Source organism: Musa acuminata, chromosome BXJ3-11, assembly GCF_036884655.1.
Source record: "Musa acuminata AAA Group cultivar baxijiao chromosome BXJ3-11, Cavendish_Baxijiao_AAA, whole genome shotgun sequence".
Taxonomy (NCBI): domain Eukaryota; kingdom Viridiplantae; phylum Streptophyta; class Magnoliopsida; order Zingiberales; family Musaceae; genus Musa; species Musa acuminata.
Window position 1 is genome coordinate 3134404 of NC_088359.1, and position 25764 is coordinate 3160167.

General features: G+C 42.1%; 4 protein-coding genes across 4 annotated transcripts; 3 read left to right on the top strand and 1 right to left on the bottom strand.

Annotated features, from left to right (window-relative positions):
* The first annotated feature begins 479 nt into the window (after nucleotides 1-479).
* LOC103970368 (probable xyloglucan galactosyltransferase GT19) lies at nucleotides 480-2442 on the top strand. Its single transcript, XM_009384122.3, has one exon. The coding sequence runs from the start codon at nucleotides 852-854 to the stop codon at nucleotides 2283-2285; it is 1434 nt and encodes a 477-aa protein (XP_009382397.1). The 5' UTR covers nucleotides 480-851; the 3' UTR covers nucleotides 2286-2442.
* Nucleotides 2443-4798: 2356 nt separating this feature from the next.
* On the bottom strand, nucleotides 4799-6471 carry LOC135652251 (protein RGF1 INDUCIBLE TRANSCRIPTION FACTOR 1-like). The gene is made up of 5 exons (XM_065173073.1): nucleotides 6130-6471; nucleotides 5864-6043; nucleotides 5690-5764; nucleotides 5407-5547; nucleotides 4799-5321 (listed from the first exon to the last, which is right to left on the bottom strand). The coding sequence occupies exons 1-5, from the start codon at nucleotides 6130-6132 to the stop codon at nucleotides 4998-5000; spliced, it is 723 nt and encodes a 240-aa protein (XP_065029145.1). The 5' UTR covers nucleotides 6133-6471; the 3' UTR covers nucleotides 4799-4997.
* Nucleotides 6472-11175: 4704 nt separating this feature from the next.
* Nucleotides 11176-11930, top strand: LOC135652557 (ankyrin repeat-containing protein BDA1-like). The gene has a single exon (XM_065173570.1). The coding sequence runs from the start codon at nucleotides 11194-11196 to the stop codon at nucleotides 11797-11799; it is 606 nt and encodes a 201-aa protein (XP_065029642.1). The 5' UTR covers nucleotides 11176-11193; the 3' UTR covers nucleotides 11800-11930.
* Nucleotides 11931-11945: 15 nt separating this feature from the next.
* On the top strand, nucleotides 11946-13098 carry LOC135652556 (uncharacterized). The gene has a single exon (XM_065173569.1). It carries the CDS (start codon nucleotides 11967-11969, stop codon nucleotides 12939-12941), a length of 975 nt encoding a protein of 324 aa, XP_065029641.1. The 5' UTR covers nucleotides 11946-11966; the 3' UTR covers nucleotides 12942-13098.
* The last annotated feature ends 12666 nt before the right edge of the window (nucleotides 13099-25764 follow it).

Here is a 25764-nt window from a genome sequence, read left to right on the forward strand (position 1 = left end):
TATCCGTTTTGATCGATGCGGGTACTTGCATGATTTTATCTTCCCGAAGCATGTGAATTCCAAAAAACGTCTATGAGAATAAGGGAGGATTTTAAAAGATATCTCTAGAGTAAGAGAGATCTGACAGAATTATAAATACCATATAGGTATGTATATGTCATTATCGTATCTATGTTAAGACTGTCTAGAATTATCATACGCTTTATAAAACTAAAATATCATATTTCTTTTGGTAAAAGTTGTCTGATTATTGCAGGGGTCCTTAGATCACAACTTGCTCTCATCACTGGTTAAAAAAAAATCCCATTTCAGAAAAAGAAAAGAAAAGAAAAGAACTTAGCTTTAAATTGATAGAGTTTTGGAACCATAGCAACATCAGTGCCTATTTTTATTTTAGTTCAATAGATAAAACACCACAGTGTAATCAAACAAAATAATCTTCAATGATGCTCGTGTCATATATTTTCAATGTTGTTTTAGTAGTTTTGTAATAGTTATGAATACTCCATAAGAAATGAAACACGAAACGGATGATGATTCAATTTCACGTATTTTAAAGACCCGTAGTCGTTCTCGTTCAACAGATCATATCATTCGCCTCCACGAGCCCACCTCTCCCACGACCACCGCAGCAGGCGGAGTTCGTGCGGACCGCAGGCGCTCCTCTCCTCCACCGACCGACGCGCGGAGACCACTCCCGACATGCCTCCTCCTCCACCACTCCCTTCGTTGACTCTTCCATCCTGCCTCTTCCATATCGTCCGACCGCAACCGATGAAACCACAATGGCGACGCCGATCGCGGCCTAATTGTTCAATCCGCTCGACAACTCCATCATCGCCTACATTTTCATGGCTATCCCCTCCGTTTCCCTCGCGATACTGCTCCTCGCCCTCCGATTCCTCCTCGCGTGGGATCCCAGGGCGACCACCGTGACCGCCATCAGATCGGGCGGCCTCCCGCAGAAAGCTGGCGCCGCTGGCTCTGGCGCGAGCGATCGGCCCGAGTGCAACGGCCGCTGGATCTACATCCGCGAGCTGCCGAGCCGCTTCAACACCGACCTTCTCGCCACCTGCGACGACTTCCCCATCCTCTTCGAGATCCGGGAGCAGCCGGAGAAGAGCATCATCCCCTTCCTCGCGAACCATGGACTGGGGCCCCGCACCCACAACCGCTCCCGCTCCTGGTACCGCACCGAGCCCCTCTTCCTTGAGCTCTTCTTCCACCGCCGCATGCTCGAGTACCCCTGCCTCACCGCCGATCCCGTCGCCGCTGACGCGATCTTCGTCCCCTACTACACCGGCCTCGCCGCTCTCCCCTTCCTCTACTCCCCCGCCCAATGGAACTTCTCCGCCCTTCACGGCCGCGACCTCGCCAAATGGCTCATCCGCCGCGATCGGCCCGCCATCTGGTCCCGCTTCGGTGGTCACGACCACTTCCTCGCCGTTGCCGGCTTCGCCTCGGATTTCGACAACGACCCCGCTCAGACCCCACTATGGGGTACCGCCTTTCTCGGCCTACCCGAATTCTACAACCTCACCGTCTTCACCCTCGAGTCCCGCGCCTGGTCCCTGCAGGAGCATGCCGTCCCGCCCCCGACCTCCTTCCACCCCGCCAACCTCGCTCGCCTCGACGCCTGGCTCGCCCGCGCTCGCCGCTCCCGCCGTTCCACTCTAATGCTCTTTGCCGGCGGGGCCGCTCCCGGGAGCGGCCGACCCAACGTCGTCTCGAGCATCCACGCCGAGTGCGAGCTCCGCCGCGACCTCTGCGAACTCGTCGACTGCTCCGGGGGCGTCTGCATCCACGACCCCGCCCGTTTCATGCGCCCCATGCTCCGCGCGCGGTTCTGCCTCCAGCCGCCGGGCGAAACTCCGACGCGCCGGTCCACCTTCGACGGCATCCTCGCAGGGTGCATCCCGGTGTTCTTCGAGGAGGCATCGGCGGCGAGTCAGTTCGGGTGGCACCTACCGCGCCGCAGGTACGATGAGTTCTCCGTGCTGATACCCAAGGAGGAGGTGATGTTCGGTGGGCAGCGAATCGCGGACGTCCTAGAGGCGATACCCCCGGCGCGAGTGCGGCGGATGAGGGAGGCGGTGCTTGAGCTGGCGCCGGGCGTCATGTACCGGCGGCACGGTAGCTCGGCGGCGCTGCGGGCGAGGAAGGACGCCATCGATCTAGCCATCGAGGGGGCGCTGCGGCGGATCCAACGGCGTGTGCGGGCGATGCAACAGGGGAAGGATGCTCTCCTCCTGGTGGGTGACAATGAAGAGGAGTGGGATGAGTGACGTGGGTTTTGCTTTTGGCCACGTTTCTATATGGTGTAGGGTCCACTGCAGTTTTGGTTGATGTAAATTTCAACATTAATTGTAGATTTTATAGGGAAATTTAAGTGTTAATAGAAAGAAATGGATGTGTTATCCACTCGATTTGGAATCTACGATATAGAGGATTGAATTGATTTGATTTAAATAATAACATTTCAAATGTGGATTTTTTTTCCCGTAAATAGCGAATAGATTCTAAACTTGATCGTTCGAGGGTTATTCAACTCTTAAGAGGACTTCTACTTCGCCCAAGTCTTCCAATGAGTTGGGATATAGTCATTTTGCCATTTTTTTTTTGTTCAGTAACATAGTAATATTTAAAAAATAGTCACATCAAATCAATTAAGTTAGCGATCAAAATTTACTATGAAAATATGTATATTATTGTTGCCTTGATGTTATCGATCAGGAATCGATACGATTCGATTCTATCCCAAAGGCATATAGTTGTTCAAATGGCTCTCGCGATAGTCAAGTGAGGGGGTGGTTGTTCGAGATGTACTGGTTGAGGTGGCTTGGAGGTTAGGCTGAGGTAGGTTTTAGTCTTCTCGAGGATCTTGCATAAAAGGTTAACGTCGAGAGAATTTCTCGACTTAATCCCTCCAATGATAAAATTAGTTCTTTATTGAGTGATAAAAGCAAGAGATTTAGAGTGAGAGGGTCTGGTCCTTGTTCAAGTATCAAATACTGATTTTTATACTTACGGAGTCGATGGAAGGAGGCTAAGGTTGGTAAGGACTACCCGTACCTCCTACAACGTGAGTTGACTTGTCTAGGCTCTTGTAGCATAGTATCAAGCTGTGCAATCCTGTGCTACGTGGAGCTCGCAAGGTGATGAGGGTAATAATTGCGATAAGACTCGCGCGACGTCAGTTGCCCCAGATGACGCCTCATGCCTCTATTGACCTGACAGCACCTGGTCAACACGGATCGGAACACGTACCAAGGCACATTAACACCCTGCTCAAGCTCGATCCCTCACGCCACGCCAGCATCAATGTCAGACGCTACCAGAAGTATGACCCTGCTCCCTACGGGCAGGCACATCAGGCAATGGTAATCCTCACTATAAAAACCCTCGCGCTCCGAGAAAGAGAGAGGGACGAGAGGCACACAAGAAGACACAACTCAGCTAAAAAAAACCCACTACGACTATCCACTAACTTGATCGTCGGAGGGGTCGGGCCGAGCTCCTCAACCTGACCTTTGTGCAGGTGCGAAGGCGGAGGTCACCCACTAAACGCACAGGCGAGGAGTTCTTTCCCGGAGGGAATAGCGACCCCGTCCTGATCGGAACACCGTAATCGACCGCGTCGGCCCCGAGACCACGGCTTAAAGTTGTTACACAAACACAAGGTACAACCAAGAGAGTGTCACCCATAATCTTGACCTTTTTCTATGTCATATGGGAGCCGAGCCTATCTTCCACGCTGACTCCATGGCAACGGTCAACCTGATTGTTGGTGTTAGAATATTCTCTATCATATATTAATTTATCTTTTGACAAATTCTTGTTGCATCAAAATTAATTTTAAATAATTAATTATGCCATCAAAAATTGACTTTTCACTTGTCTAACATTTTGTTCCTATTGTTGCTTTTATTGAAAAGTAAATGAATAATAAGTTGCTTTTAATTCGAAAATAATATTTTGCTGCTAAATCATCCGACACGCCGCTAAATCCTTATGACATAAATCTCTTCATCATTTTTCTAGAAATCAAGATTTTTCTGACGAAATCATCCAATAAATAGGTACAAAATGAAGCCCTTTCCAATTTTCCAATCAGCAACTTCTCAAGTTCTTGGTGTTAGCAAAGGTCCAACTTCATCAGGTCTCAGAATGTCCAGCATCATCTGGCCCATTCCATATAATTATCTTAATAAAATAAATTTTTTAAGAAAGTCATATTAATCATATGCCCAGCTGACATTATTTTATATATATATATATATATATATATATATATATATATATATATATATATATATATATATATATATATATACAGATATAATGAATAAATTATAGTAAATATAATGTAGATATCAACTATAGGATCTGATATTTCAGAAGGCATATTCCTGTGGCTGGGCTGAAGACAAGCCGGGAAAGGCTCATGCAAAGCAGTAGCCCACCCTTTCTTTTCCTCCATGGGACCCATCAAGCAGTCTTACATGCACGCTTTTGGCTTCTTTTCCATCTTCGTCCGCCCTCCTACGTTCGTCCCGCTTTGACCACTACCACCACCTCCTCCTCCTCCTCCTCCTCGTGTTCCCACCCAACCGCTGCTACGAAGCCCCCCCACCCTCCCAGAGCAGAGCAGACACCAGAGAGGAGGACGAGGAGGCGGGCGCAAAGCCTGACCCGCCCCTTCCTCTTTTTCGAATTAAAGCTGCCGCTGCGACTCTCTCGTCAAACAACGACAGTGGATCATCAAAACTTTGTCTTCATCCCACAAGTTGATTCCGAGTAAAACAAGAAACGCACAAGTCCTTTTGATTTCAACGATGCAAATGCAAACAAAACCCGAGGAGAGAGAGAGAGAGAGAGATACGAGAGACGAGAGATGTTGGCTCCGAAGTCGAACATGAATTTGACCCATGGATTGGTTTACAAAATCGGGTCAAAGATTTCACCTTCCTTCCGCAATTTCCCCCCTTGTTTGGAAATTAGAACAACGGAGCTCGGACGGGCACCCCTTTCTTCCGCCGGCTCGCCATCTCCGGCAAGGCCGCCCGGTCCCCACCGCGGCGGCCGGAGCCGGAGCCGGCGCCGGTCCGCTTCTTCCTCCGGGACGCGGCCTCGGTCCCCGCGGCGACCGGCGTCGCCGCCGCCGCCCCTCCGCCACTGGAAGCCGAGGAGGTCGCGGAGGCGGACTCGAGGATGGAGTCGGGCGTCAGCTGGCCCTCGTCCAGCTCGCACGATAGCGGCAGGTACTCGCACTCACGCAGCTCCTTCCACAGCCCGCCCTCGCTCCGCAGCAGCTCCTTCACCTGTTCTCCATTAATTAACAGCCACAACAAACAAATTAAAGATCTCATTTCGATTACGCGTGCATGGTTTCCAATCTCACGATACCTTGCAGGAGAGGGAGCAGAAGAAGTAGGGGTCTTGGAGCGGGCGGTAGCAGGAGAGGCAGGCGTTTCCGGAGCCCCGGAACGGGCGGCTCGGCGGCCGCTCGTTCAGGAACACCACCTTCGCGCTGTTGGTGGTGTACGACTGCGAAGGCCAAAAACAACAACTCGGTCGATCGATAGAACAGCAGAATTGAATCTCGTCAACACCAAGTCTCTTCTTTGTGGACGTCCAAAGAAGAGCAAAATTGCATATTTTTCGTTAATTTTGTTGGGTTTCGATTTACCTGGACGGAAGAACAGTCGATCAATTTCTCCAAATCGTCAACTCGCACTACGTCGTGGTACACATACCTGCGAACCTACACGCCAAGCCCAACAAAAAACATCATCAGTGAGTGTGAAGATTGGATTTTTAGGTGACGCAGAGCAAAGAGAAATGAGTGGAGTGGGTGGAGTACCTGGAGGAGGCGGTGTGGGCGGTGAGGAGGAAGGCACTGAGGGCAGAAGCTAGAACAGCAGTCGAGGCAAAAGATGTTCTTCTCGTTCTTCTTCGACGTCTCGTGGATCATGCAAGGGTTGAAGAACTTCTCCCCCAGCATCGCCTCAAGCCAGCCCGGCATGCTGCTCGAATACCCCACCTGCTCCAAGAAATCAGACGGGAGAAGAGACCAAGTCCCAATCTTTCCCCCTCCCCAACCCACTACAGGAGAGATCGAACACATACCATAATGCTCCCTAGGCTCCTCTTCGCAGCAGATGACCGGCCTTCAATGCGGATTAGGAAGAGTAGGAGTGGTGTGTCAGTGCGCTCGAGCAGCAGTAACTCGCCCCATCACGTTCGCCATGAGCTACAGGAGAGTGATACGACAGGAGAGTGGAGAGGCGGAGCGGAAAGCAGGGGATGGGGGAGACGGGGAGAGGAGCAGGGAAAAGGAGACGTCGACCTGCGCTGGCCCCCTGGAGGAGCTCTGGCTGTGTTGTTGCCAAAGGAGAAGCAGGGGAGGATGGCCAAGCCTGCCTTCAATGGCGCAACCAAGAGGTTTATTATTATTATTGCCCTCCATTACTTCCCATCACCTCCACTGCCCTACCACCAATCACACCAGCAATAACCAGCAGCAGCAGCAATCAAACCCAAAACAAAACAAAACAAAAGAAAGGAAAAAAGATGTCTCTTTTATTATTTATTTATCAGCAGATGATCACTTCGAACTGAGGTGGAATACAAACAAATGGAAGCCATTGGAGATCCCCTATGCGAGCTCGGTGACAAGACCCGAGGCGGCCACTTCTCTCTCCGCCTCGGTAAAAGAACACAAGCCGCTGTTCTAAAACGACAGCGTTGGTGTGGTTGGGCGTTGGTACTGCTGTTCCCAGTCCCCAACGCACCCCCCTCTCCGCCTCTTCTTTTCTCATGCTCCATCCCATTCCATGCACATTTTTGTTGATCCAATTGACCAACTTCTCCTCGGACAACATGCATCTACCCTTCTTTTCTATCATCTTCCCCCCTTTCGTTTCTCCTATTAATTGGTGAACAGAGCAGCAAGAAACATAAACCCTCACCACCATATTACTGTTCATCACCTTCACTAACTTGGATCCATGCTGCCTCAAGCTTCTGCCATCTTCTCACAACATTATCCTGCTGCTGTGGAATGTTATAGCAACAGTTCACCTTCTCATCATATTATTCTTCAATGTCCTTCAATTCCATCTTATCAGACGCGAGAAGTCTGCTCTAATAAATGAGATTGTCCCTTGCTTCCCAAGTTGCTCAGACCACTTGGTGTTAATTGTTCTCTCTACTCTCCTTTCTGTCAGAAGTATTCCAACATTTGTCAGCCTACTCCATGGAAGACCTACAAAGAGATCTACCGGACCTACACCACGCATAGGGTAGACTCTCTATGAACTCCACTTCTTTCATGGAAATTACGTCGGAACAACCTTTCAGTAATTCCCAGATTTTCCTCCAAAAGTTCTGCACCCATAACAAAATCTAGCAAAGAATTCCTCACGCTCCCCAAACCATAGCAATTAGATCGGTGTACTGGAACAGTACAGCAGTGGATCTTGATACATTGTTAGGTGGTGATGAATCCAACCAAGCACTTGCTTGGTCTCCGAGAACCATTGCCTCCAATCATGCATGCTGTTGAACAACAGCTACAACAATGTCTTCCTCCCAAGACTTTCCGTCCAATATGATTGATTTGAGATGCACAGGAGGTTGAAGAGAAATACCATCAGAGTTTATATGATGATGATTTCAACGTCTAATTGCTACAGGAAATTGAAGCGAGTAGGAGAGAAGGGCGCTTTCGTCCTTGGAAACTCTGCAGGTGTTTGGGGGCATTGAGACGGGTAATTAATGTCGAGGTATGTGCGTAAATTAATTTACACCGCCGCGGTAAAGAAGAGGGAAACAGCTCACCTCCGGCTGTGAGAGGATTGAAAGAAGGTGAAAGAGTAGGCTGTGGAACACAACGTTCCCTACTCCTCCACGAGAAAACAAGGCAACAAAACAAGGAAAAAGAAATCTTTGTCTGTGTACGTGGAACGAAACAAAAACTGCGGCCTGTCTCAGCTAAAGGGGTTGTGGGACCGACGAGGTTTTTACGGTTGGTACAGTGACGAGGCAGGTGCAGGCGTGGGTCTGTGAGGCCGTGGGAGACGGCCATATCGGCAGGGTACGCGTAGGGTCTTTTTTTGCATGGGAAGCGTACCGTTTGGCATGAGATGTCATCAGGACCGTCCGTCGCGTCAGAATTCGGCGGGTGATGTCACCGGATCATGGTGTGGTCACGTCCCGGTGATCTGCGCGGGACAAAAAGGACGAGTGTTTTAACGGCGTCGTGATTCGCGTTTGCCTGCTTCGGGAGGGATGCACGCGGTGATCAAAATTGCAGCGGGTCCCGCGTGGACCGCTCGGTTTGACCCAATTGCCCGCAAATGTACGACATTACACGTGGAAAAAAATGACAATAACTCTTAGATAAAATATATCTTAATATAATAATTCTGCAATTTCTTCTACTTTTATAATAATATACATTTATTCCCTCTAAGAAATATTATTCATGTAATTAGTACTCTTGGAAAGATAATAAACTTAAAGAGTGAGTTTGTGTTTGGATGGGTACGTATTGGATGAACAAATGCAAATAGTGCATCCCAATTAGAATAATGAACGAGACAAACTGATCAAGAGCGAAAAGACACAGAGGGAGAGAGTGCAAAGATGCGGTACGGACGGTCAAAGCATTGACCAATTTAATAACACTGTCGCTGTATATCGAGAGAGGGAGGGAGGGATGGTTTTTGATGACACGCGGGACGGATGTGCCGTCCACATTCCTTGTCATGCGCCGGACGGTGTGCATGATCTCTACTGCTGTAGAGTGGTCCGCTTGGCTCTTTTTCCCAGACCACTGCGCTTCGTCCCCAGGGACCAACGCCATCAACGCACCATACGACGATTTCTGTAAGGTCACATCAGACCTAAAGAAGGAGAAGGAGAAGGAGAAGAAGAAGAAGAAGAAGCCTTTCTTATTGCACTCGACGCAACCACATTACAGCTACTTCGATTCAGTTCGAGGAAAGCGGGCACGTCGATGTCTACTACGACGTGGAAGTAGCAGCTTTGAATTGGCTGGATCAACAAAACAACTGGAATCCATTAAACCTCCCTTCTCCTTGGTCGAGCGTTTAGTAGCAGATTGAACTTTCTGCTGCAACCAAGCGAGGGAATCCGGCGGCTGATGGAGTTGGTAGTGGATCCACCGCCTCGAGATTTGCTTCCTTGAACTCCCACCGTTGACTTTGATCTGCCAAAACTGTAGCGATGTGTCCTTAAGTTGATTTAGTTTAAGGGGAAGGGGTCATTTCTCCCAAGGCGAAATGTAAGAGTCATCGAATGGATTCGTCGCCTCTAAGTGTAAGCCTGTAAGCGTAAGAGAAGAAGATAGAGAGGAAGGTTTGGATGAACAAGAGAGCAACATTTACTCCCTCTTGTCTGAAATCATAAAATAACAAGTTCGCACTAAGGATTGAATTGAATGACCAAAGATCTCAGAAGTTTAGATAGTTAGAAAATGACCCAATCTATTTTAATATCTCCTCTCATGAAAATTAATTTAATTTTAATATATGAATGAAATCCGAGTTAATGTCCCATATGTATGAACAAGAACTGAGTTTATTGTGCAAGTAAAAATGAAGAACAAATACACTTTTGTGACGGATCCGGACCCGATGACCATCGATGGCATATGATTTCTAACGAAGAAATAAAAAACCTAAAAAACTCGAAAACAAAAGCGAAAAAAATAAAAATTACAATGAAAAAATATTATCTTTCTACCTTAGGATATACCATTATATTAGCAAAAAGTTTCTAAGAATACACATACAAGATCTTTTTATGATGCGGTAGATACCGATTGGATTAAGATCACAGTGTATGTTAGAAATGATTATGTGTATCATTCGACTATCGATGAGCTATGTGATCTTACATCAAACTCGAGGAACATAATATAACGATGAATCAAATCAATCTTCTATTCAATATTATATAACAAATCTCATGGGATTGAATCGACATATCAACTAAATGACTTGAGTCAACGTCAATGTTATGTTATTAACCTAATAAAATTTAATCCCTCTTGGCATATAACTCAATTAGAGTGATGTCTCGATAATCGTCTATATGTTATATCTCTCATATCATATATAATATTGATTATATAATTAGATTTGATCATTTATTAGATTATTAGTATGTTTATTCATTTATCTTTCCCTACTTATATTAGGAGAAATTTTTAAAACAAAATGTATGTTTATAAATAGATTGGTAGTCCTATATTATCAATAAATTAAAATGACTTAGAATAATAATAATAATAAATAAATAAATAAATAATAAATAATCACGAGGAGAATCTTTCAAAACACACCTTGACTATTTACAAATCTAAGAGACAAACAAATGAAGATATACAAAGTTGCTTGTTGACCCAGCCAACTTGGAAATCAAGTTTTCTACTCAAGTAACATCATCATTAAATGAGGATTACAACAAAAAAAAATCCAAGTCAACGACAATCCTATCGTACATATGACTGCAATTAATATATGGACTTAGTAAAGTATGACTCAAAAAAATGAAGTTACGTTCTATAAGTGTTGATGAGATGGGAAGCTACAAAAGTCTAAATAGATACAATTATATAATTTATTAATTTTGTCCTGCCCTTTTACTCGGGATTCTGTAGGTGGATAATAAGGGACACTATCATCATATGGATCGGTCGTGTCTGTGATTTTCTACGTGAAGAAAAGTTAGGAAAAGCTATATATCATAAGTCCATCTTGTTTCATCAACATTCTCAAACACAAATACCGCACATCGACTGGCCCAGCTTCACTTCATTCCCTTGGTAGTTTCGGCGAACGAGAAAGCAAGCTGAGAAAAAGTATTCTACCAAGTCCAGACCAATGAGATGCATGACCGGAGGAAGCTACTTCCGTTTTGGAGACGACTTCTTCAACAAGGCCGGCGTCTTGTTGAAGAAGTCCAGACCAATGGGATAAATGACTAGAGGGAGCAACATACGTTTTGGAGACGACTTCTTCAACAAGGCTGGCGTCTTGATGGAGACAGGACCAAGAAGACCGACCGGGAGGAATCATTCGACATTTTTAGCATATATATAGGCGTCCTTACTTCGAGTTGTTTGTAACCAAATCGAGAGAGAGAGAGAGAGAGTAACTCAGCATGGATCCGAGACTAGAGGAAGCAGCTTATGCGGGAGACCTCACTTTGTTTCGTCGTTTGCTACAAGAAGACCGGCTCCTGCTCCACAGGCAAGCCATCGCCGCCGCTCACCTGTCGGACAGCCCCCTCCACATCGCTGCATCGCTCGGCCACTCCGACCTGGTCCGGGAGATCCTCGCCGTAAACCCGGAGCTCGCGCATGGCCGCAACAGCGAAGGCCTTTCAGCCTTGCACCTGGTCGCTGCCCAAGGCCACGTATCCGTGGTGAACGAGCAGCTGCAGTACGCAGCCGCTGCCAATCTCTGCTTGGCGACCGACAACGATGGCTTCATGCCCGCCCACGCTGCAGCCTTACGAGGCAAGCTTGATGCGTTGACAGTGTTACTGGATGCGTGCCCGGAGTCCTTGCGAGCTGTGACATCGCAAGGTGACTCCATCCTTCATCTTACTGTGAAATCAAACAGCTTCGAGACCGTGCAGTTGTTGCTGAACAGAACGGATGAGAACGATGAGCTACTCAACTCTGGAGATGCGAAAGGCAACACCGTCCTACACCTTGCTGTGGCCAGAAAACAGCTCCAGGTAGGTATTCCTGATCCCAATTAGAGGAAATAGATTTGTCTTCTTCTTCACAAGGTTTTTATGCATCCCGTACATCTTGAGACACAGCCTTCTCATAGCAAAAAGATATTAAGTATTTTGCATTTCATTCAAAAAAAAGCAAGTGGAAATACCGAGGAACTTCCTGTTCATAGCTCTGGTAATACGATTGAATGCAGACCGTGAAGTTGCTTCTGGGACGGCGAGGTATCGAAGCTAACGCCACAAACATGAGAGGCGACACCGTCCTTGATATGCTATTGGATTCACCCTGCCAACATGGGGATCTATTGTTGGGAGAACTGATTCGGGCAGCAGGTGGAAGAACCGCCGCAGAAGAAGGGAAGACTCAACCGAAATCGTCACCGAGCGATGCCAGAGCCTCTGCCACTGTCGCGTCACACAGAAGCCGACCAAATCGTTGGAGCCCCTTCCGACGCCAGGCTCGACCTTCTAAGGATGACCGCAGCCCCCGAAAAGTATTGTCTGAACTTAAAGAAAGGTACAACAACAAACCAGCAACACTAATGGTGGTGGCGACGTTGATCGCCACCGTCACATTCGCAGCTGGGATGAACCCCCCTGGTGGGTTTAAGCAGAAAGATGATGGTGGGCCGACTCCCCCCAATGCAGAAGTCAATTTTGATGGGAGTTCAAGTGAAGGGGAGGCAGTTCTAAAACATGGTCTCAAGTTATTCCTGCTGTTCGACATGTTCGGGTTGTTTGCATCCTTGAGCATCATTCTTTTGTTGATATGTTGTGTGCCCAGACGGAAGAAAACGGTGATGGGAATCCTAAAGTGGATTCTATGGCTGGCGGTGTTCTCGACGGCCTTAGCATTCTCGACCGCCATTATGCGAATATTTTTCTATCCGCCCTACACTACCATCCTTCTCCTGAGCTGGTTCGGAATCCTCAGTCTCTTCATGGTTTGGGTGTGCTTTAGAGCGATCAGGTGCTTGTTGCGCAAAGGTGGATGCTGGAAGAAGAAAGATAGAGAAGGAGAAAGCCAGGGAGGCCCCAGAAGGGCCGTCGCCATCTGCACGAAGATTGTGGTGGGCGTGTTGATAATAATTCTTTTAGGAGTTTTTCTTATTGTAAATTTCTCACTGTTTGTTTATATAGGGACAAGGTCAATGATAGGATAATATGACCTATCGTTATTCCTATATGGTTTATCCTTTATCATCTTCTAAAGTTACTTTGTCTTATTTTCAAAATGTAATTTACTTTTATGTATTTTGTTCCACGGTATATAGTAAATCTGTAACTTTAATCATTATTAACTTTGGTTTTGTTGTGACAGATGATTTATGAGAGTTTTGTGGAGCATTATATCTCTTACATATTAATGATGTATTTATTTAAAAACACTGGATTCAGCAGATCTAAAACTTATCAGTAGTACAATGATGCACTAATATATTTATAAAATCTTAAATATCTGAATCATTATCCATACTTGAATCAATTAGAACCGACATAATATTCAATGGTGCATAAAAGATAACAATAATCTAATGTATAGAATTATCAATTATTAACAACTGTGTGCCTATACTTATGTTGCACATAATTTTATGTATCGAATCAAACACTCCACCTTATCCACTTTGATATAATCAATAATCAATCTCATCATTGTGATATTAAATTGAGGGTTCATGGGTATTAAGATTGAGAAATAAAAGAAAAAATCAAAACTTTATATACTCCCAGTGTCACCATCTATCAGAATAAATCGGGTCAACACTCATCATGAAGATTCCACATGAGTCCAAAAGACGTGTGTACCGGCTTCATCGGCAATATGGCAATGGCGCAATACATGATGCTGTCCATGTATCATCACGTACGTACGATATCATGACGTGGTGAGAGGACGAGTGCAGCAACATCATACCTAACTCATCCCTTTTCCTGGACGACGTCATGCCATGGTCGTACCGCAATACAAGTGTAAGTTTGGAATCGGAATAGTGTCTGCTACTGATGCATGGTTGAGTCGCTAATAGGACCTCATCGTTATCAAAAGTACTCATTTCGTAGCCATCAATCATCACAGTTTTAGATTTAGAATATAGGAATATTTACATAATAATAAGATATATTTTGGGTTCAAGACATGTCACAATCGATGTCACGTCGTATTACAGTCGGGTCGGCAAGGGGAGCACCCCAACACGCTAAGTCAGAATCCGTACCAAGGCATTGTTTGACATGTCCCGTCCCGGAAGCTCGGGCAGTGTCGTCTGATGCTGTCCCGCATGTCCCGATACAAAGGTCGCACAGTACCGTCTCATCCCCCGAGGATTAGCTGTCACGCCGAACCCGTGTGCGACCGACCACCCCTACTGATTTGCTCGTCGGAGGGGCCAAAGTTGGGAATCACCTGACTATAGCCATTTTTGCAGGCAAGCGGCCACCCCCGAGCCACGAGCGTCTCAACATGGGAATCGCCATCCAATGAACGAAGGCAAGCTGCCAACCAGCCCGGGAACGGAGAGACACTGCTCAACGTAGACGACGCCTGAACTGAGAAACACTGATCAACACCCTGTTGCGAGGGCCCGGCCTACCTCAACGTCCAATTCAACTGGTAGAAGACTCCCGACGTCGATCGTGGACCGAGCCGTGCTAACTCACGGCATATTTGTTCACCAACATATATAATGTGGAACTCATAATTTAAGATGGTTTATTTATATGCATCATGATTTTAGTTTCTTTTTTTCTTCTCTATTTCTCTCGGATTCATAGAGTAATCATTTAATTAGCACGGATTGATGAATCCGTGGTTAAAGAGTTGCTGCAGTACGCAGACGCTGCCAATCTCTGCTTGGAGAACCGACAACGACGGCTTCATGCCCGCCCACACTGCAAGCCTTACAAGGCAGGCTTGATGTGTTGACAGTGTTACCGGATGCGTGCCCGGAGTCCGATCGAGCTGTGACATCGCAAGGTGACTCCATCCTTCATCTTGCTGTGAAATCAAACAGCTTCTAGACAGTGCAGTTCTTGCTGAAGAACGGATGAGAACGATGAGCTACTCAACTTTGGAGATGCGAAGGGCAACACCATCCTGCACCTTGCTGTGGCCAGAAAACACCTCTAGGTAGGTATTCCTGATCCCAATTAGAGGAAATAGATTTAAATGTCTTCTTCTTTTCACAAGGTGTTCACAAGGAAATAGATTTAGGACTATCATCGGACTCCTATATATAAATAAATTAGAGATGCATGATGTACATGAATAAAGTAATTGTAATTGTATGGAGAGAAGAAGATGAAAGGAAGAACAAGAGAGCAACATTGAATTACTCTTCCTGTCTAAAACCAAATACTAACTCATGCATTAAAGTGGCCGGAGAAGATTAAAGGTTTGTCTGCAGGAATGCAAACTTTTAGAGTATAATTATTGCATAATATAGTTCATAATTAATCACCCATGGGATATTTATTATATAATTTAATTCATAGCTAATCTATCCATAGGACATTTTATAACTATTTAATAATTTACTTGCATAATTCAATCCATCATCCTTCTTTTGCGTAACTCTGAAGAATTAAGAAATAATCATATAATAAATTCCACCTCTAAAAATTGAGAAATACATAAATTCTTTATGCTTTCGATATATGCTTTTGAAATATACATAAATACCAAGTCTTCCTTGGTATTTATACAAAATTTACAAAACATCAGTTTATATTCATTTTAAATTCATGGCTTGCCAATAATATTTTCAAAATAAAAGCATAAATATAACTAGTGTCACATACAATAACATAAGACATTATAATTACCATTCATATAAATATAACTAGGGGTTCATAAATATAAATATAGTTAGAATGTAAATGTTAAAATACAAATCGTAATAATATCAATGGCTATGATAACATTATATTACTGTGATAAAACCGTGAATCATGTTTAACACTTAATGTGTAGGTAACGCATATCTCCTTGTATCAAGATGCAAAAGAATCTAGTCTTTGAAATATATTCTAATATATAACCCGGATTGATAGGTTTCAGATCATACTCATACTGATCATATAAGAAAATAATATATCAATTACTGTTTACCAAATTATGGGTTTCGACATGTCTCTTTTTGTATCTCATTTCAAGACTAATATAATTATATATCATTTGAAACCAATAATAATTATATATACTTTAATCATTTTTAAATATAATGTTAAACATATATTTTTGTATAAATTCTGATAAGATAACTTTAAAATGCTTATAAAATAATAAATAACTATTCAAACCATATACTTTCCCAAATTGTAAACATCTAAATTTTTTTTATACTTTTAAATAATAAAGATTTATAAATCTGGTAAATCATATGTGTTTTATCAATTTCAAACAAATGCATTAACACTTTTCAAAACAAACTAGACGGAATCATCAGATACTCACTTTGATAGCCATGTTCTTATACAAACATATAGCTCTCAAATTTCCCTTTTTCTCTCCTTTTTTTTTAATATAATAATTTTTCTCCTTTTATTTCCTTCACAACATAAATATTTAGTTAACGTAGTACATCAGGATGTATCAATCTATAATTCAATACACAAATATAATTAATAAGAATATAAGAGATTTCAAAATCATACTTAATATAATATTTTCTGTAGTCAACTGAATTCATCTGATATCAAACTGAGTCCTTGATTTTTTTTAAATTTTATTTTTTTCCTTCCTTCCCTTTTGTTGTTGTTCTTCTTCTTTTCTTTCTTTCATTCTCTCGTTTAGGTTCTCATAGCTGAAGCCTCCCTATCCTCTCTCAAAAAGAACTCATCAGTTTTTCTTTGATGCTTTTTCCTATATTATACGTAAATTCTCATCGTAAATAGAAATGGTTGTGTATTTCTATAATCTATGAATTCGTGCTCTACCAATCAAATAAGAAAAATTATATTTCAACGTGGAATGAAAAAGATAAATTCTACCAATCAAATAAGAAAAAATCTATTTCAACGTGGATGGGTAGAAGGAGCCTTTTTCTTAGCTTGATCTATGGCCTCTCTCTCTCTCTCTCCTTAAACAGGATCCTCCCTCTCTTTCTCTTTCCTTCTCCCTCCTCTTATTTTCTTCCTCTCTTCTTCTTTTGTTCTTCTCTGTTTCCGTTTCCATCTTTCTTTCTCCTATTTCTTTCTTCTTCACCCTTCTCTTTTTCTTCTTCTCTTCCTTACCTCTGTGTTCTTTCTTTATCTCCCACAGCTCCCACTTAGCCTTTGTTTTTTTTTTTTTTACTTTTTATATTTTAATTCCGGTAATATTTACATTTATAATTAGAACCTCAGATTAAATTTGAAATACTACACAATATACCGATATAATATTCTTAAACACTGAATTGGATGATCAAAGATCTTAAGAATTTACATAGTTAGAAGAAAAAAACACAATATATACTTTAAATATCTCCTCTCATAAGCAAAACGATTTAATTTTGATGTATGAATGAAATACGAATATATGTATGTCCCATATGTATGAATACAAACATAAATGAAAAATAGTGATTGTACGAATAATTTTTAATTAAATATTAAAAAAATATAAATATATGATTCAAACTCATAGTCTACTCTCGCACCATCTTCAAAAATTTAATTGATGACCACACAACCTAAGAGTCTAAACTATTAGGAAAGGACTTAACACAAAAAAAAAAAATTAGAAAGCACACATTTAGAGAAAAATCTTTCTGCCGACTGAGTGTATAACAGCACTGCAATTTCCTTTGAGGATTTGTTCGTATTTGGAATTAAACGTTCACGTAACACAAATAAATATGCAACTTAAAAGAACGGAAGCTTTTTAGTGGCTTATGTACTCAAAGAGTTGCACCACTACAATACACTTAATCGATCGAGCAATATGCCTTTTCAAACCGAATGGCTCTTTTAAGGGGTATTATGAACCTGTGCATATCGATCGTGTGACCATTGGTAAGAGTCAAACAATGTTAATTTCCTGAAGTGGGCAATCGAATGATTTTTTCATCTGGACAAGAAAGAATGACGCATGCTGGTTGGATATCGTTAAGTCAGAGTTTGATTGTCTGACGTGTGAATGAGATTCGAATCTAATCGTAATCCATTTTTAAGTTCATCCCAAGTTCAAGTGTTGGAAAACCGGGGGATTGAATCCAAGGTATTATAAAATATTACGTTGGGACATACTCAACAAGGTTCCTCTGGTATGAACTTAGTCAAGTTTGGATGGTTTAGTCAAGTATATTTAGTCAAAAATTCTCTAAGAATGCACATAGAGGACCTTTTTATGATGGAATAAGACAATTATTAGATTGATATCACTATGAATGCTAAATATGATTCTGTGTATCGTCCGACTATCGATGAGCTATGGGATGATATATCGAACTCGGGGGTCACGGTGTTGGCCCGATTGGAGTCATTTGCTTGTTGACCCAGAAAACTTGGAAATCAAGTTTTCTTCCCAAGTAACATCATCATTAACTGAGGATTACAAGAAATATAAATCCAAGTCAACGCCAATTCCTTCTCCTTTCTTTCTTTCATTGAAACTACTGAAAAAGGTGAAGTTACATCCTAGAACTATTAATGAGATCCGGATTAGGGAGCTACAAAAGTCTAAATACACGTTTGAAATTAGCACTAGTGTTCGCTGGATTCAAGAGATGATAGCCATTGGTCTCGCTGTTAGGGTTGAAGAAGTTGATCGGCCGGACGGAGTCCTACCGGACAGGACACCAAGGTGATGTTAGGTTAACGCGTTCAGCATGCAGCCTCGTAAGCACGGCATCCAATCTGATGAAATGTTGCCTTCTGCAAAAACATCCAATTTTTCTCCGAACAATTGCGCACGCTGTTGCTATCCCACTCGCCGTCCGGCTTTCGTCTCCCTCGCTGCGTCCGCACCGCATCGATTCCTTGGGATAAGATGCCTCAAAGGGACTGCAGTGGCCACTGTGAGCTCGATGACCCAGTCGTCTCTTTGGCGTCTGGTGGAGAGGCTCAACAAGAAGAAACCTCGCCTCCTGAACCAGGAGGAACTGCTCCAACCACAAGCCAACATGTATAGGTGTTCTTGCGTCGAGTTATCTGCAAGCACATCTGGAGACTAATTGAGCATGGATCCGAGACTAGAGGAAGCAGCTTATGCGAGAGACCTCACTTTGCTGCGGCGTTTGTAGAAAATTCAATTGTTAATTTGCTAGAAATCCTTATCATTATTGTTGACCAGCAAACTTGGAAATCAAATTTCTTCTCAATTAACATTATCATTAAATGAGGATTACAAAAATTACAAGTCAACGTCAATCCTGACATATTTTTTTGTTTTGCAAGAAGGAAAATAATTATTTATTAGATAGCATAGGGTACAAAAATCACCTTAAAGATCTGAGATAATAATAATCAGGAAAAGAAAAGTTCTAAGAGCCACTCTCCTCACCTAAAAATAGTAATTAGATGCACTCTAGCGTTGTTCGCTAGTCAGTTGACTCCTCTATTATATTCATGATATACATGTGTGATCAAGAAAGAGTGAAAACATCTTAACAATAGCAAAATCTCATTAGTTCTATCAAAGTCGAGATGTACCACTTAGGATGTCGACAAGGCACTTAGAATCAATTTCGACATGAATACAATTAATATCATCCGATAAGACTTTAGAGATGCTATGATGAATAGTCGTTGTTTCTAATAAGAGAATGCTCCATCTCCTCCAATATCTACAACTAGCAAAAGAGACACCACTAGTATTGATTGAAAGAGTTATCGCAGTTTAATTTTAGCCATTTAGATTGAGGCCTAGTCTAAAAAATCTCTAAGCGAGATCTTTTCATAGAGACTTCAAGAGAATTAGCCTCCTCATAATAAAAAACAAAAGAAATCATTCTAAGATAGATTATTGAAAGGAGTTTTGAGTTACTTAAAGATCCAAATCATTCATGGCCCTCCAAATCCACTAGAATCAAGCCTCTTAGAGTGGAGGCTTTAAAGTCAAGATTTGAATCTTCATAGAGCTAGGAAAAGTTTGGTTTTGATATCTTTCCAAAGAAAAACAATTATAGAAGAAGAGACAGAGAAAAGTCTCATCCGTAATAAGACAAAGATAGTACAAATTAGAGTTAGAGATATCAAGTGCGACACGTCTGTCCGAGGTTGAAAGGCGACGGTGCAATAATTTTTTTTTAAAAAATTTGATTCAGTAAATAAGTGGGAGATGCCATAAACGAGACCATCAATCCCAACCGGATGGAAAACGACAATTAGATTTAGTGGATGGAAAACCTGTGCTATCAGGACCCAACTTGTAGGTGATAGGTTTAGTGACACTATTGATGCTCGAAATCCAAATATGACGGGGAGCAATCAAGTTGCCAAAGTATTTGAAGGAAAATTTATTCTTCTAGATTTGAAATCGATTGCAAATTGTCCTTCGAGTAGTAGGAGAGGTGTGCTTAGGGAAGAAAATTTTAGATTTGTGGACATTAACTTTTGTGTTAGTAAGCAATTTGTAGTAAATCGTAGATTAGGCAGAAGCAATAAGTAGTGAGCAATCAACCACTTAGCGGAATTATCACAAGAAACTGCATCTGAGTAGGAAGTAGGCTCACCAACTTCACTTGTCTCTTCTGCAACAGACAAAGCATATGCAACCAAATTTGCATATCTTTGTGGTGGTCGAATATCTCTTCATGGTTTATCCTTGGCTATGGAATATTACTCTGGATCATCTGTGTCAGTAGACTCGGGACCACCTACTAGCATTCTTTGAGTAGAAGAGTTCGACTTAAAGGAATCTGAACTACTAATCTCAAGCTCCACCTGCTTCTGCGCACTATCATTTGTACAACTAGTAGAATCCTCTTTAGAAGATAACATAGACAATTCATCAAAAGTAACATCTCTACTGATTACAAATTTTGGGGATTTGGGATCAGAACACCATAATCTGTATCCTTTCACCCCAGAAGCATACCCAAGGAAAATACATTTTTTAGCTCGATGCTCTAATTTTCCTTAATTTACATGCATGTATGCTGGACACCCAAAAATTTTAAAATCAGAGTAATCAGCAGGAGTACCTGACCAAACTTCCTCCGGAGTTTTAATTGTTAGAAGTAATGACTATTCATCATAGCCTCTCTAAAGTCTTATCAGATGATATTAATTGTATTCATGTCGAAATTGATTCTAAGTGCCTCGTCGACATACTAAGTGGTACATCTCGACTTTGATAGAACTAATGAGATTATGCTATTGTTAAGATATTTTCACTCTTTCTTGATCACAAATGTATATCATAAATATAATAGAGGAGCCAACTGACTAGCGATACGCTAGAGTGCATCTAATTACTATTTTTAGGTGATTTTTGTACCCTATGCTATCTAATAAATTTTTTTTCTTCCTTTTTGCAAAACAAAAAAAAAGTATGTTAGGATTGACGTTGACTTGCAATTTTTGTAATCCTCATTTAATGATAATGTTCATTGAGAAGAAATTTGATTTCCAAGTTTGCTGGTCAACAATTGAACAATTGAATTTTCTACAAACGCCGCAGCAAAGTGAGGTCTCTCGCATAAGCTGCTTCCTCTAGTCTCGGATCCATGCTCAATTAGTCTCCAGATGTGCTTGCAGATAACTCGACGCAAGAACACATATACATGTAAGCATGTGGTTGGAGCAGTTCCTCCTGGTTCGGGAGGCGAGGTTTCTTCTTGTCGCGCCTGTCCTCACCAGACGCCAAAGAGACGACTGGGTCATCGAGCTCACAGTGGCCACTGCAGTCCCGTTTAAACATCTTATCCCAAGGAATCGATGCGGTGTAAACGCAGCGTGGGAGACGAAAGCCGAACGGCGAGTGGGATAGCAACAGCGTGCGCAATTGTTCGGAGAAAAATTGGATGTTTTTGCAGACGTCAACTGCCGTGCTTACGAGACTGCATGCTGAACACGTTAACCTAACATCACCTTGGTGTCCTGTCCGGCTTATCAACTTCTTCAACCCTAACAGCGAGACTCGTAGCTCATGACCATTCTAATATAATCTTCTTTACTTTTCAAAAGAAAAAAAAAGTCATCCACGCTTTGGGACAAGCCGAAATGGCTCGCTCCATCATCACTTTCCAACTAGTTTATCAATACACAGGACGTCTCCATTTCAAGGATCCGCTGAAGCAATGTTTATCAATACATTAGCAGTCGAAATCTTTCATTTATTGTGAATATTTATTTGGATGGTACAAGTGGCAGAATTCCAATCGAACTAAGCGTTCTGTGCAACAGATCAAATCAATGTTAGTTAACCCTTCATATGTATGATTTCCATCCACTAAATCTGCTTGCCTTGATAGCTCCTCGTCGTTTGTGGCATCTCCCACTCATTTACCGATTAAAATTTTAAGTGAAGATAGGTTTTAGGAAGAAATTATTGTAATTAGAAGAATCCCTCTCATCAAAATAATCTCCTAAGAAATTTTGGACTAATCAAAACTTTTTATTGATCAATAATTATAATTAAATACTATAATATATCTTACTTAATCCGATAGACTTATATAATTTATTAATTTTGTCCTGACCTTTACTCGGGTTTCTGTAGGTGGATATTAGGGGACACATCGTCATATGGATCGGTCGTATCAGATAGTAGACAGGCCGTGTCTGTCATTTTCTACGTGAAGAAAAGTTAGGAAAAGCTATATCATAAGTCCATCATGTTTCATCAACATTCTCAAACACAAATACCGCACATCGACTGTCCCACCTTCACTTCATTCTCTAGATAGTTTCGGCGAACGAGAAAGCAAGCTGAGAAAAAGTATTCTACCAAGTCCAGACTGTTAGAGCTAGCCCCAAAAAATTTACCATAAGGTAATTTTGACAACCCAACAAGACAATAAAACGGAAAGAATAAAACGAGACAAGAACACTAGAACACCAGTTATACGTGATTCGGTCAATTGACCTACATTCACGGACGAAAACGAGACAAGAACACTAGAACACCAGTTATACGTGGTTCGGTCAATTGACCTACATCCACGGACGAAAGAGGAGCAAATTACTACTATAAAAGAGAGACACTTACAAATGCATTAGGAAGATGTTCCTAGGCCATAAAACACCTTCAGCTTACTAAACAAGAAAAACCCAAACCGTAAGCACGTTTTCTTTTGATGCCTCTTGTGCTGCCTCTTGTGCTGCATGTGGTACTTCTGACTTCAAAGCCCAGACCCTTATTTATAGTTCCAAAACGAGACAACAAGTCTGATTTTCCCGATGTGGGACTATGGGACTTGCCAAACTAACAAATCTCCACCTTGGCATGTCCCAACAAAACTTGCTCCACCTTTTTCATAAAAGCTCCAACGGGCAATCACCAACAATGAACATCAACCAAGTCCAAGCACTGCTTGAACTTGTAAACTGGAACAAGCTTCGTAAGCATATCAGCTGGATTGTCTTTCGTATGAATTTTTTGAACAAGGACCTTTCCCTCAGTAATAGTATCCCATTTGCATCCAACAATTTTCTTATCCGAAGGCGGCTTCACAAGATCCCAAGTTCTATTCGGATGGAGAGACTCAATTTCTTCATTCATCACAATCAACCACTTCGCGGAATTATCACAAGAAACTGCATCTGAGTAGGAAGTAGGCTCACCAACTTCACTTGTCTCTTCTGCAATAGACAAAGCATATGCAACCAAATTTTCATATCTTTGTAGTGGTTGAATATCTCTCCGTGGTCTATCTTTGGCTATTGAGTATTGCTCTTCCTCTGGATCATCTGTGTCAGTAGACTCGAGACGACCTACTGGCATTCTTTGAGTAGAAGAGTTCGACTTAAAGGAATCTGAACTACTAATCTCAAGCTCCACTTGCTTCTGCGCACTATCATTTGTACAACTAGTAGAATCCTCTTTGGAAGATAACATAGACAATTCATCAAAAGTAACATCTCTACTGATTACAAATTTTGGGGATTTGGGATCAGAACACCATAATATGTATCCTTTCACCCAGAAGCATACCCAAGGAAAATACATTTTTTAGCTCGAGGCTCTAATTTTCCTTCATTTACATGCATGTATGCTGGACACCCAAAAATTTTAAAATCAGAGTAATCAGCAGGAGTACCTGACCAAACTTCCTCTGGAGTTTTAATTGTTAGAAGTAACGACTATTCATCATAGCCTCTCTAAAGTCTTATCAGATGATATTAATTACATTCATGTCGAAATTGATTCTAAGTGCCTTGTCGACATACTTAGTGGTACATCTCGACTTTGATAGAACTAATGAGATTATGCTATTGTTAAGATATTTTCACTCTTCCTTGATCACAAATGTATATCATAAATATAATAGAGGAGCCAACTGACTAGCGAACTAAGCTAGAGTGCATCTAATTACTAATTTTTAGGTGATTTTTGTACCCTATGCTATCTAATAATTTTTTTTTCCTTTTTGCAAAACAAAAAAAAAGTATGTCAGGATTGACGTTGACTTGCAATTTTTGTAATCCTCATTTAATGATAATGTTCATTGAGAAGAAATTTGATTTCCAAGTTTGCTGGTCAACAATTGAACAATTGAATTTTATACAAACGCCGCAGCAAAGTGAGGTCTCTCGCATAAGCTGCTTCCTCTAGTCTCGGATCCATGCTCAATTAGTCTCCAGATGTGCTTGCAGATAACTCGACGCAAGAACACATATACATGTAAGCATGTGGTTGGAGTTAGGAAAAGCTATATCATAAGTCCAACATGTTTCATCAACATTCTCAAACACAAAGACCGCACATCGACTGTCCCACCTCCAGGAAATTTACCACAAGGTAATTTTGGCAACCCAACAAGACAATAAAACGGAAAGAATAAAACGAGACAAGAACACCAGAACACCAGATATACGTGGTTCGGTCAATTGACCTACATCCACGGACGAAAGAGGAACAAATTACTACTATAAAAGAGGGACACTTACAAATGCCTTAGGAAGATGTTCCTAGGCCATAAAACACCTTCAGCTTACTAAACAAGAAAAACCCAAACCGTAAGCACGTTTTCTTGTGGTGCCTCTTGTGCTGCCTGTGGTACTTCTGACTTCAAAGCCCAAACCCTTATTTATAGTTCCAAAATGAGACAACAAATTTGATTTTCCCGATGTGGGACTATGGGACTTGCCAAACTAACAAATCTCCACCTTGGCATGTCCCAACAAAACTTGCTCCACCTTCTTCATAAAAACCCAACGGGCAATCACCAACAACGAACACCAACCAAGTCCAAGCGCTGCTTGAACTTGTAAACTGGAGCAGGCTTCGTAAGCATATCAGCTGGATTGTCTTTCGTATGAATTTTCTGAACAAGGACCTTTCCCTCAGCAATAGTATCCCATTTGCATCCTACAATTTTCTTATCCGAAGGCGGCTTCACAAGATCCCAAGTTATATTCCGATGGAGAGACTCAATTTCTTCATTCATCACAATCAACCACTTAGCAGAATTATCACAAGAAACTGCATCTGAGTAGGAAGTAGGCTCACCAACTTCACTTGTCTCTTCTGCAACAGACAAAGCATATGCAACCAAATTTGCATATCTTTGTGGTGGTCGAATATCTCTCCGTGGTCTATCCTTGGCTATGGAATATTGCTCTTCCTTTGGATCATCTGTGTCAGTAGACTCGGGACCACCTACTGGCATTCTTTGAGTAGAAGAGTTCGACTTAAAGGAATCTGAACTACTAATCTCAAGCTCCACCTTTCTGCGCACTATCATTTGTACAACTAGTAGAATCCTCTTTAGAAGATAACATAGATAATTCATCAAAAGTAACATCTCTACTGATTACAAATTTTGGGGATTTAGGATCAGAACATCATAATCTGTATCCTTTCACCCCAGAAGCATACCCAAGGAAAATACATTT

Excerpts from the sequence above, each read along its gene's own strand:
- LOC135652556 (XM_065173569.1), top strand. The coding sequence starts at position 11,967 with ATGCAGACCGTGAAGTTGCTTCTGGGACGGCGAGGTATCGAAGCTAAC.
- LOC103970368 (XM_009384122.3), top strand. The coding sequence starts at position 852 with ATGGCTATCCCCTCCGTTTCCCTCGCGATACTGCTCCTCGCCCTCCGA.
- LOC135652557 (XM_065173570.1), top strand. The coding sequence starts at position 11,194 with ATGGATCCGAGACTAGAGGAAGCAGCTTATGCGGGAGACCTCACTTTG.
- LOC135652251 (XM_065173073.1), bottom strand. Across the intron at positions 5,548-5,689 it reads TCGACTGTTCTTCCGTCCAG|TCGTACACCACCAACAGCGC; the intron begins GTAAATCGAAAC and ends TGGCCTTCGCAG. Across the intron at positions 5,322-5,406 it reads TCTGCTCCCTCTCCTGCAAG|GTGAAGGAGCTGCTGCGGAG; the intron begins GTATCGTGAGAT and ends AATGGAGAACAG.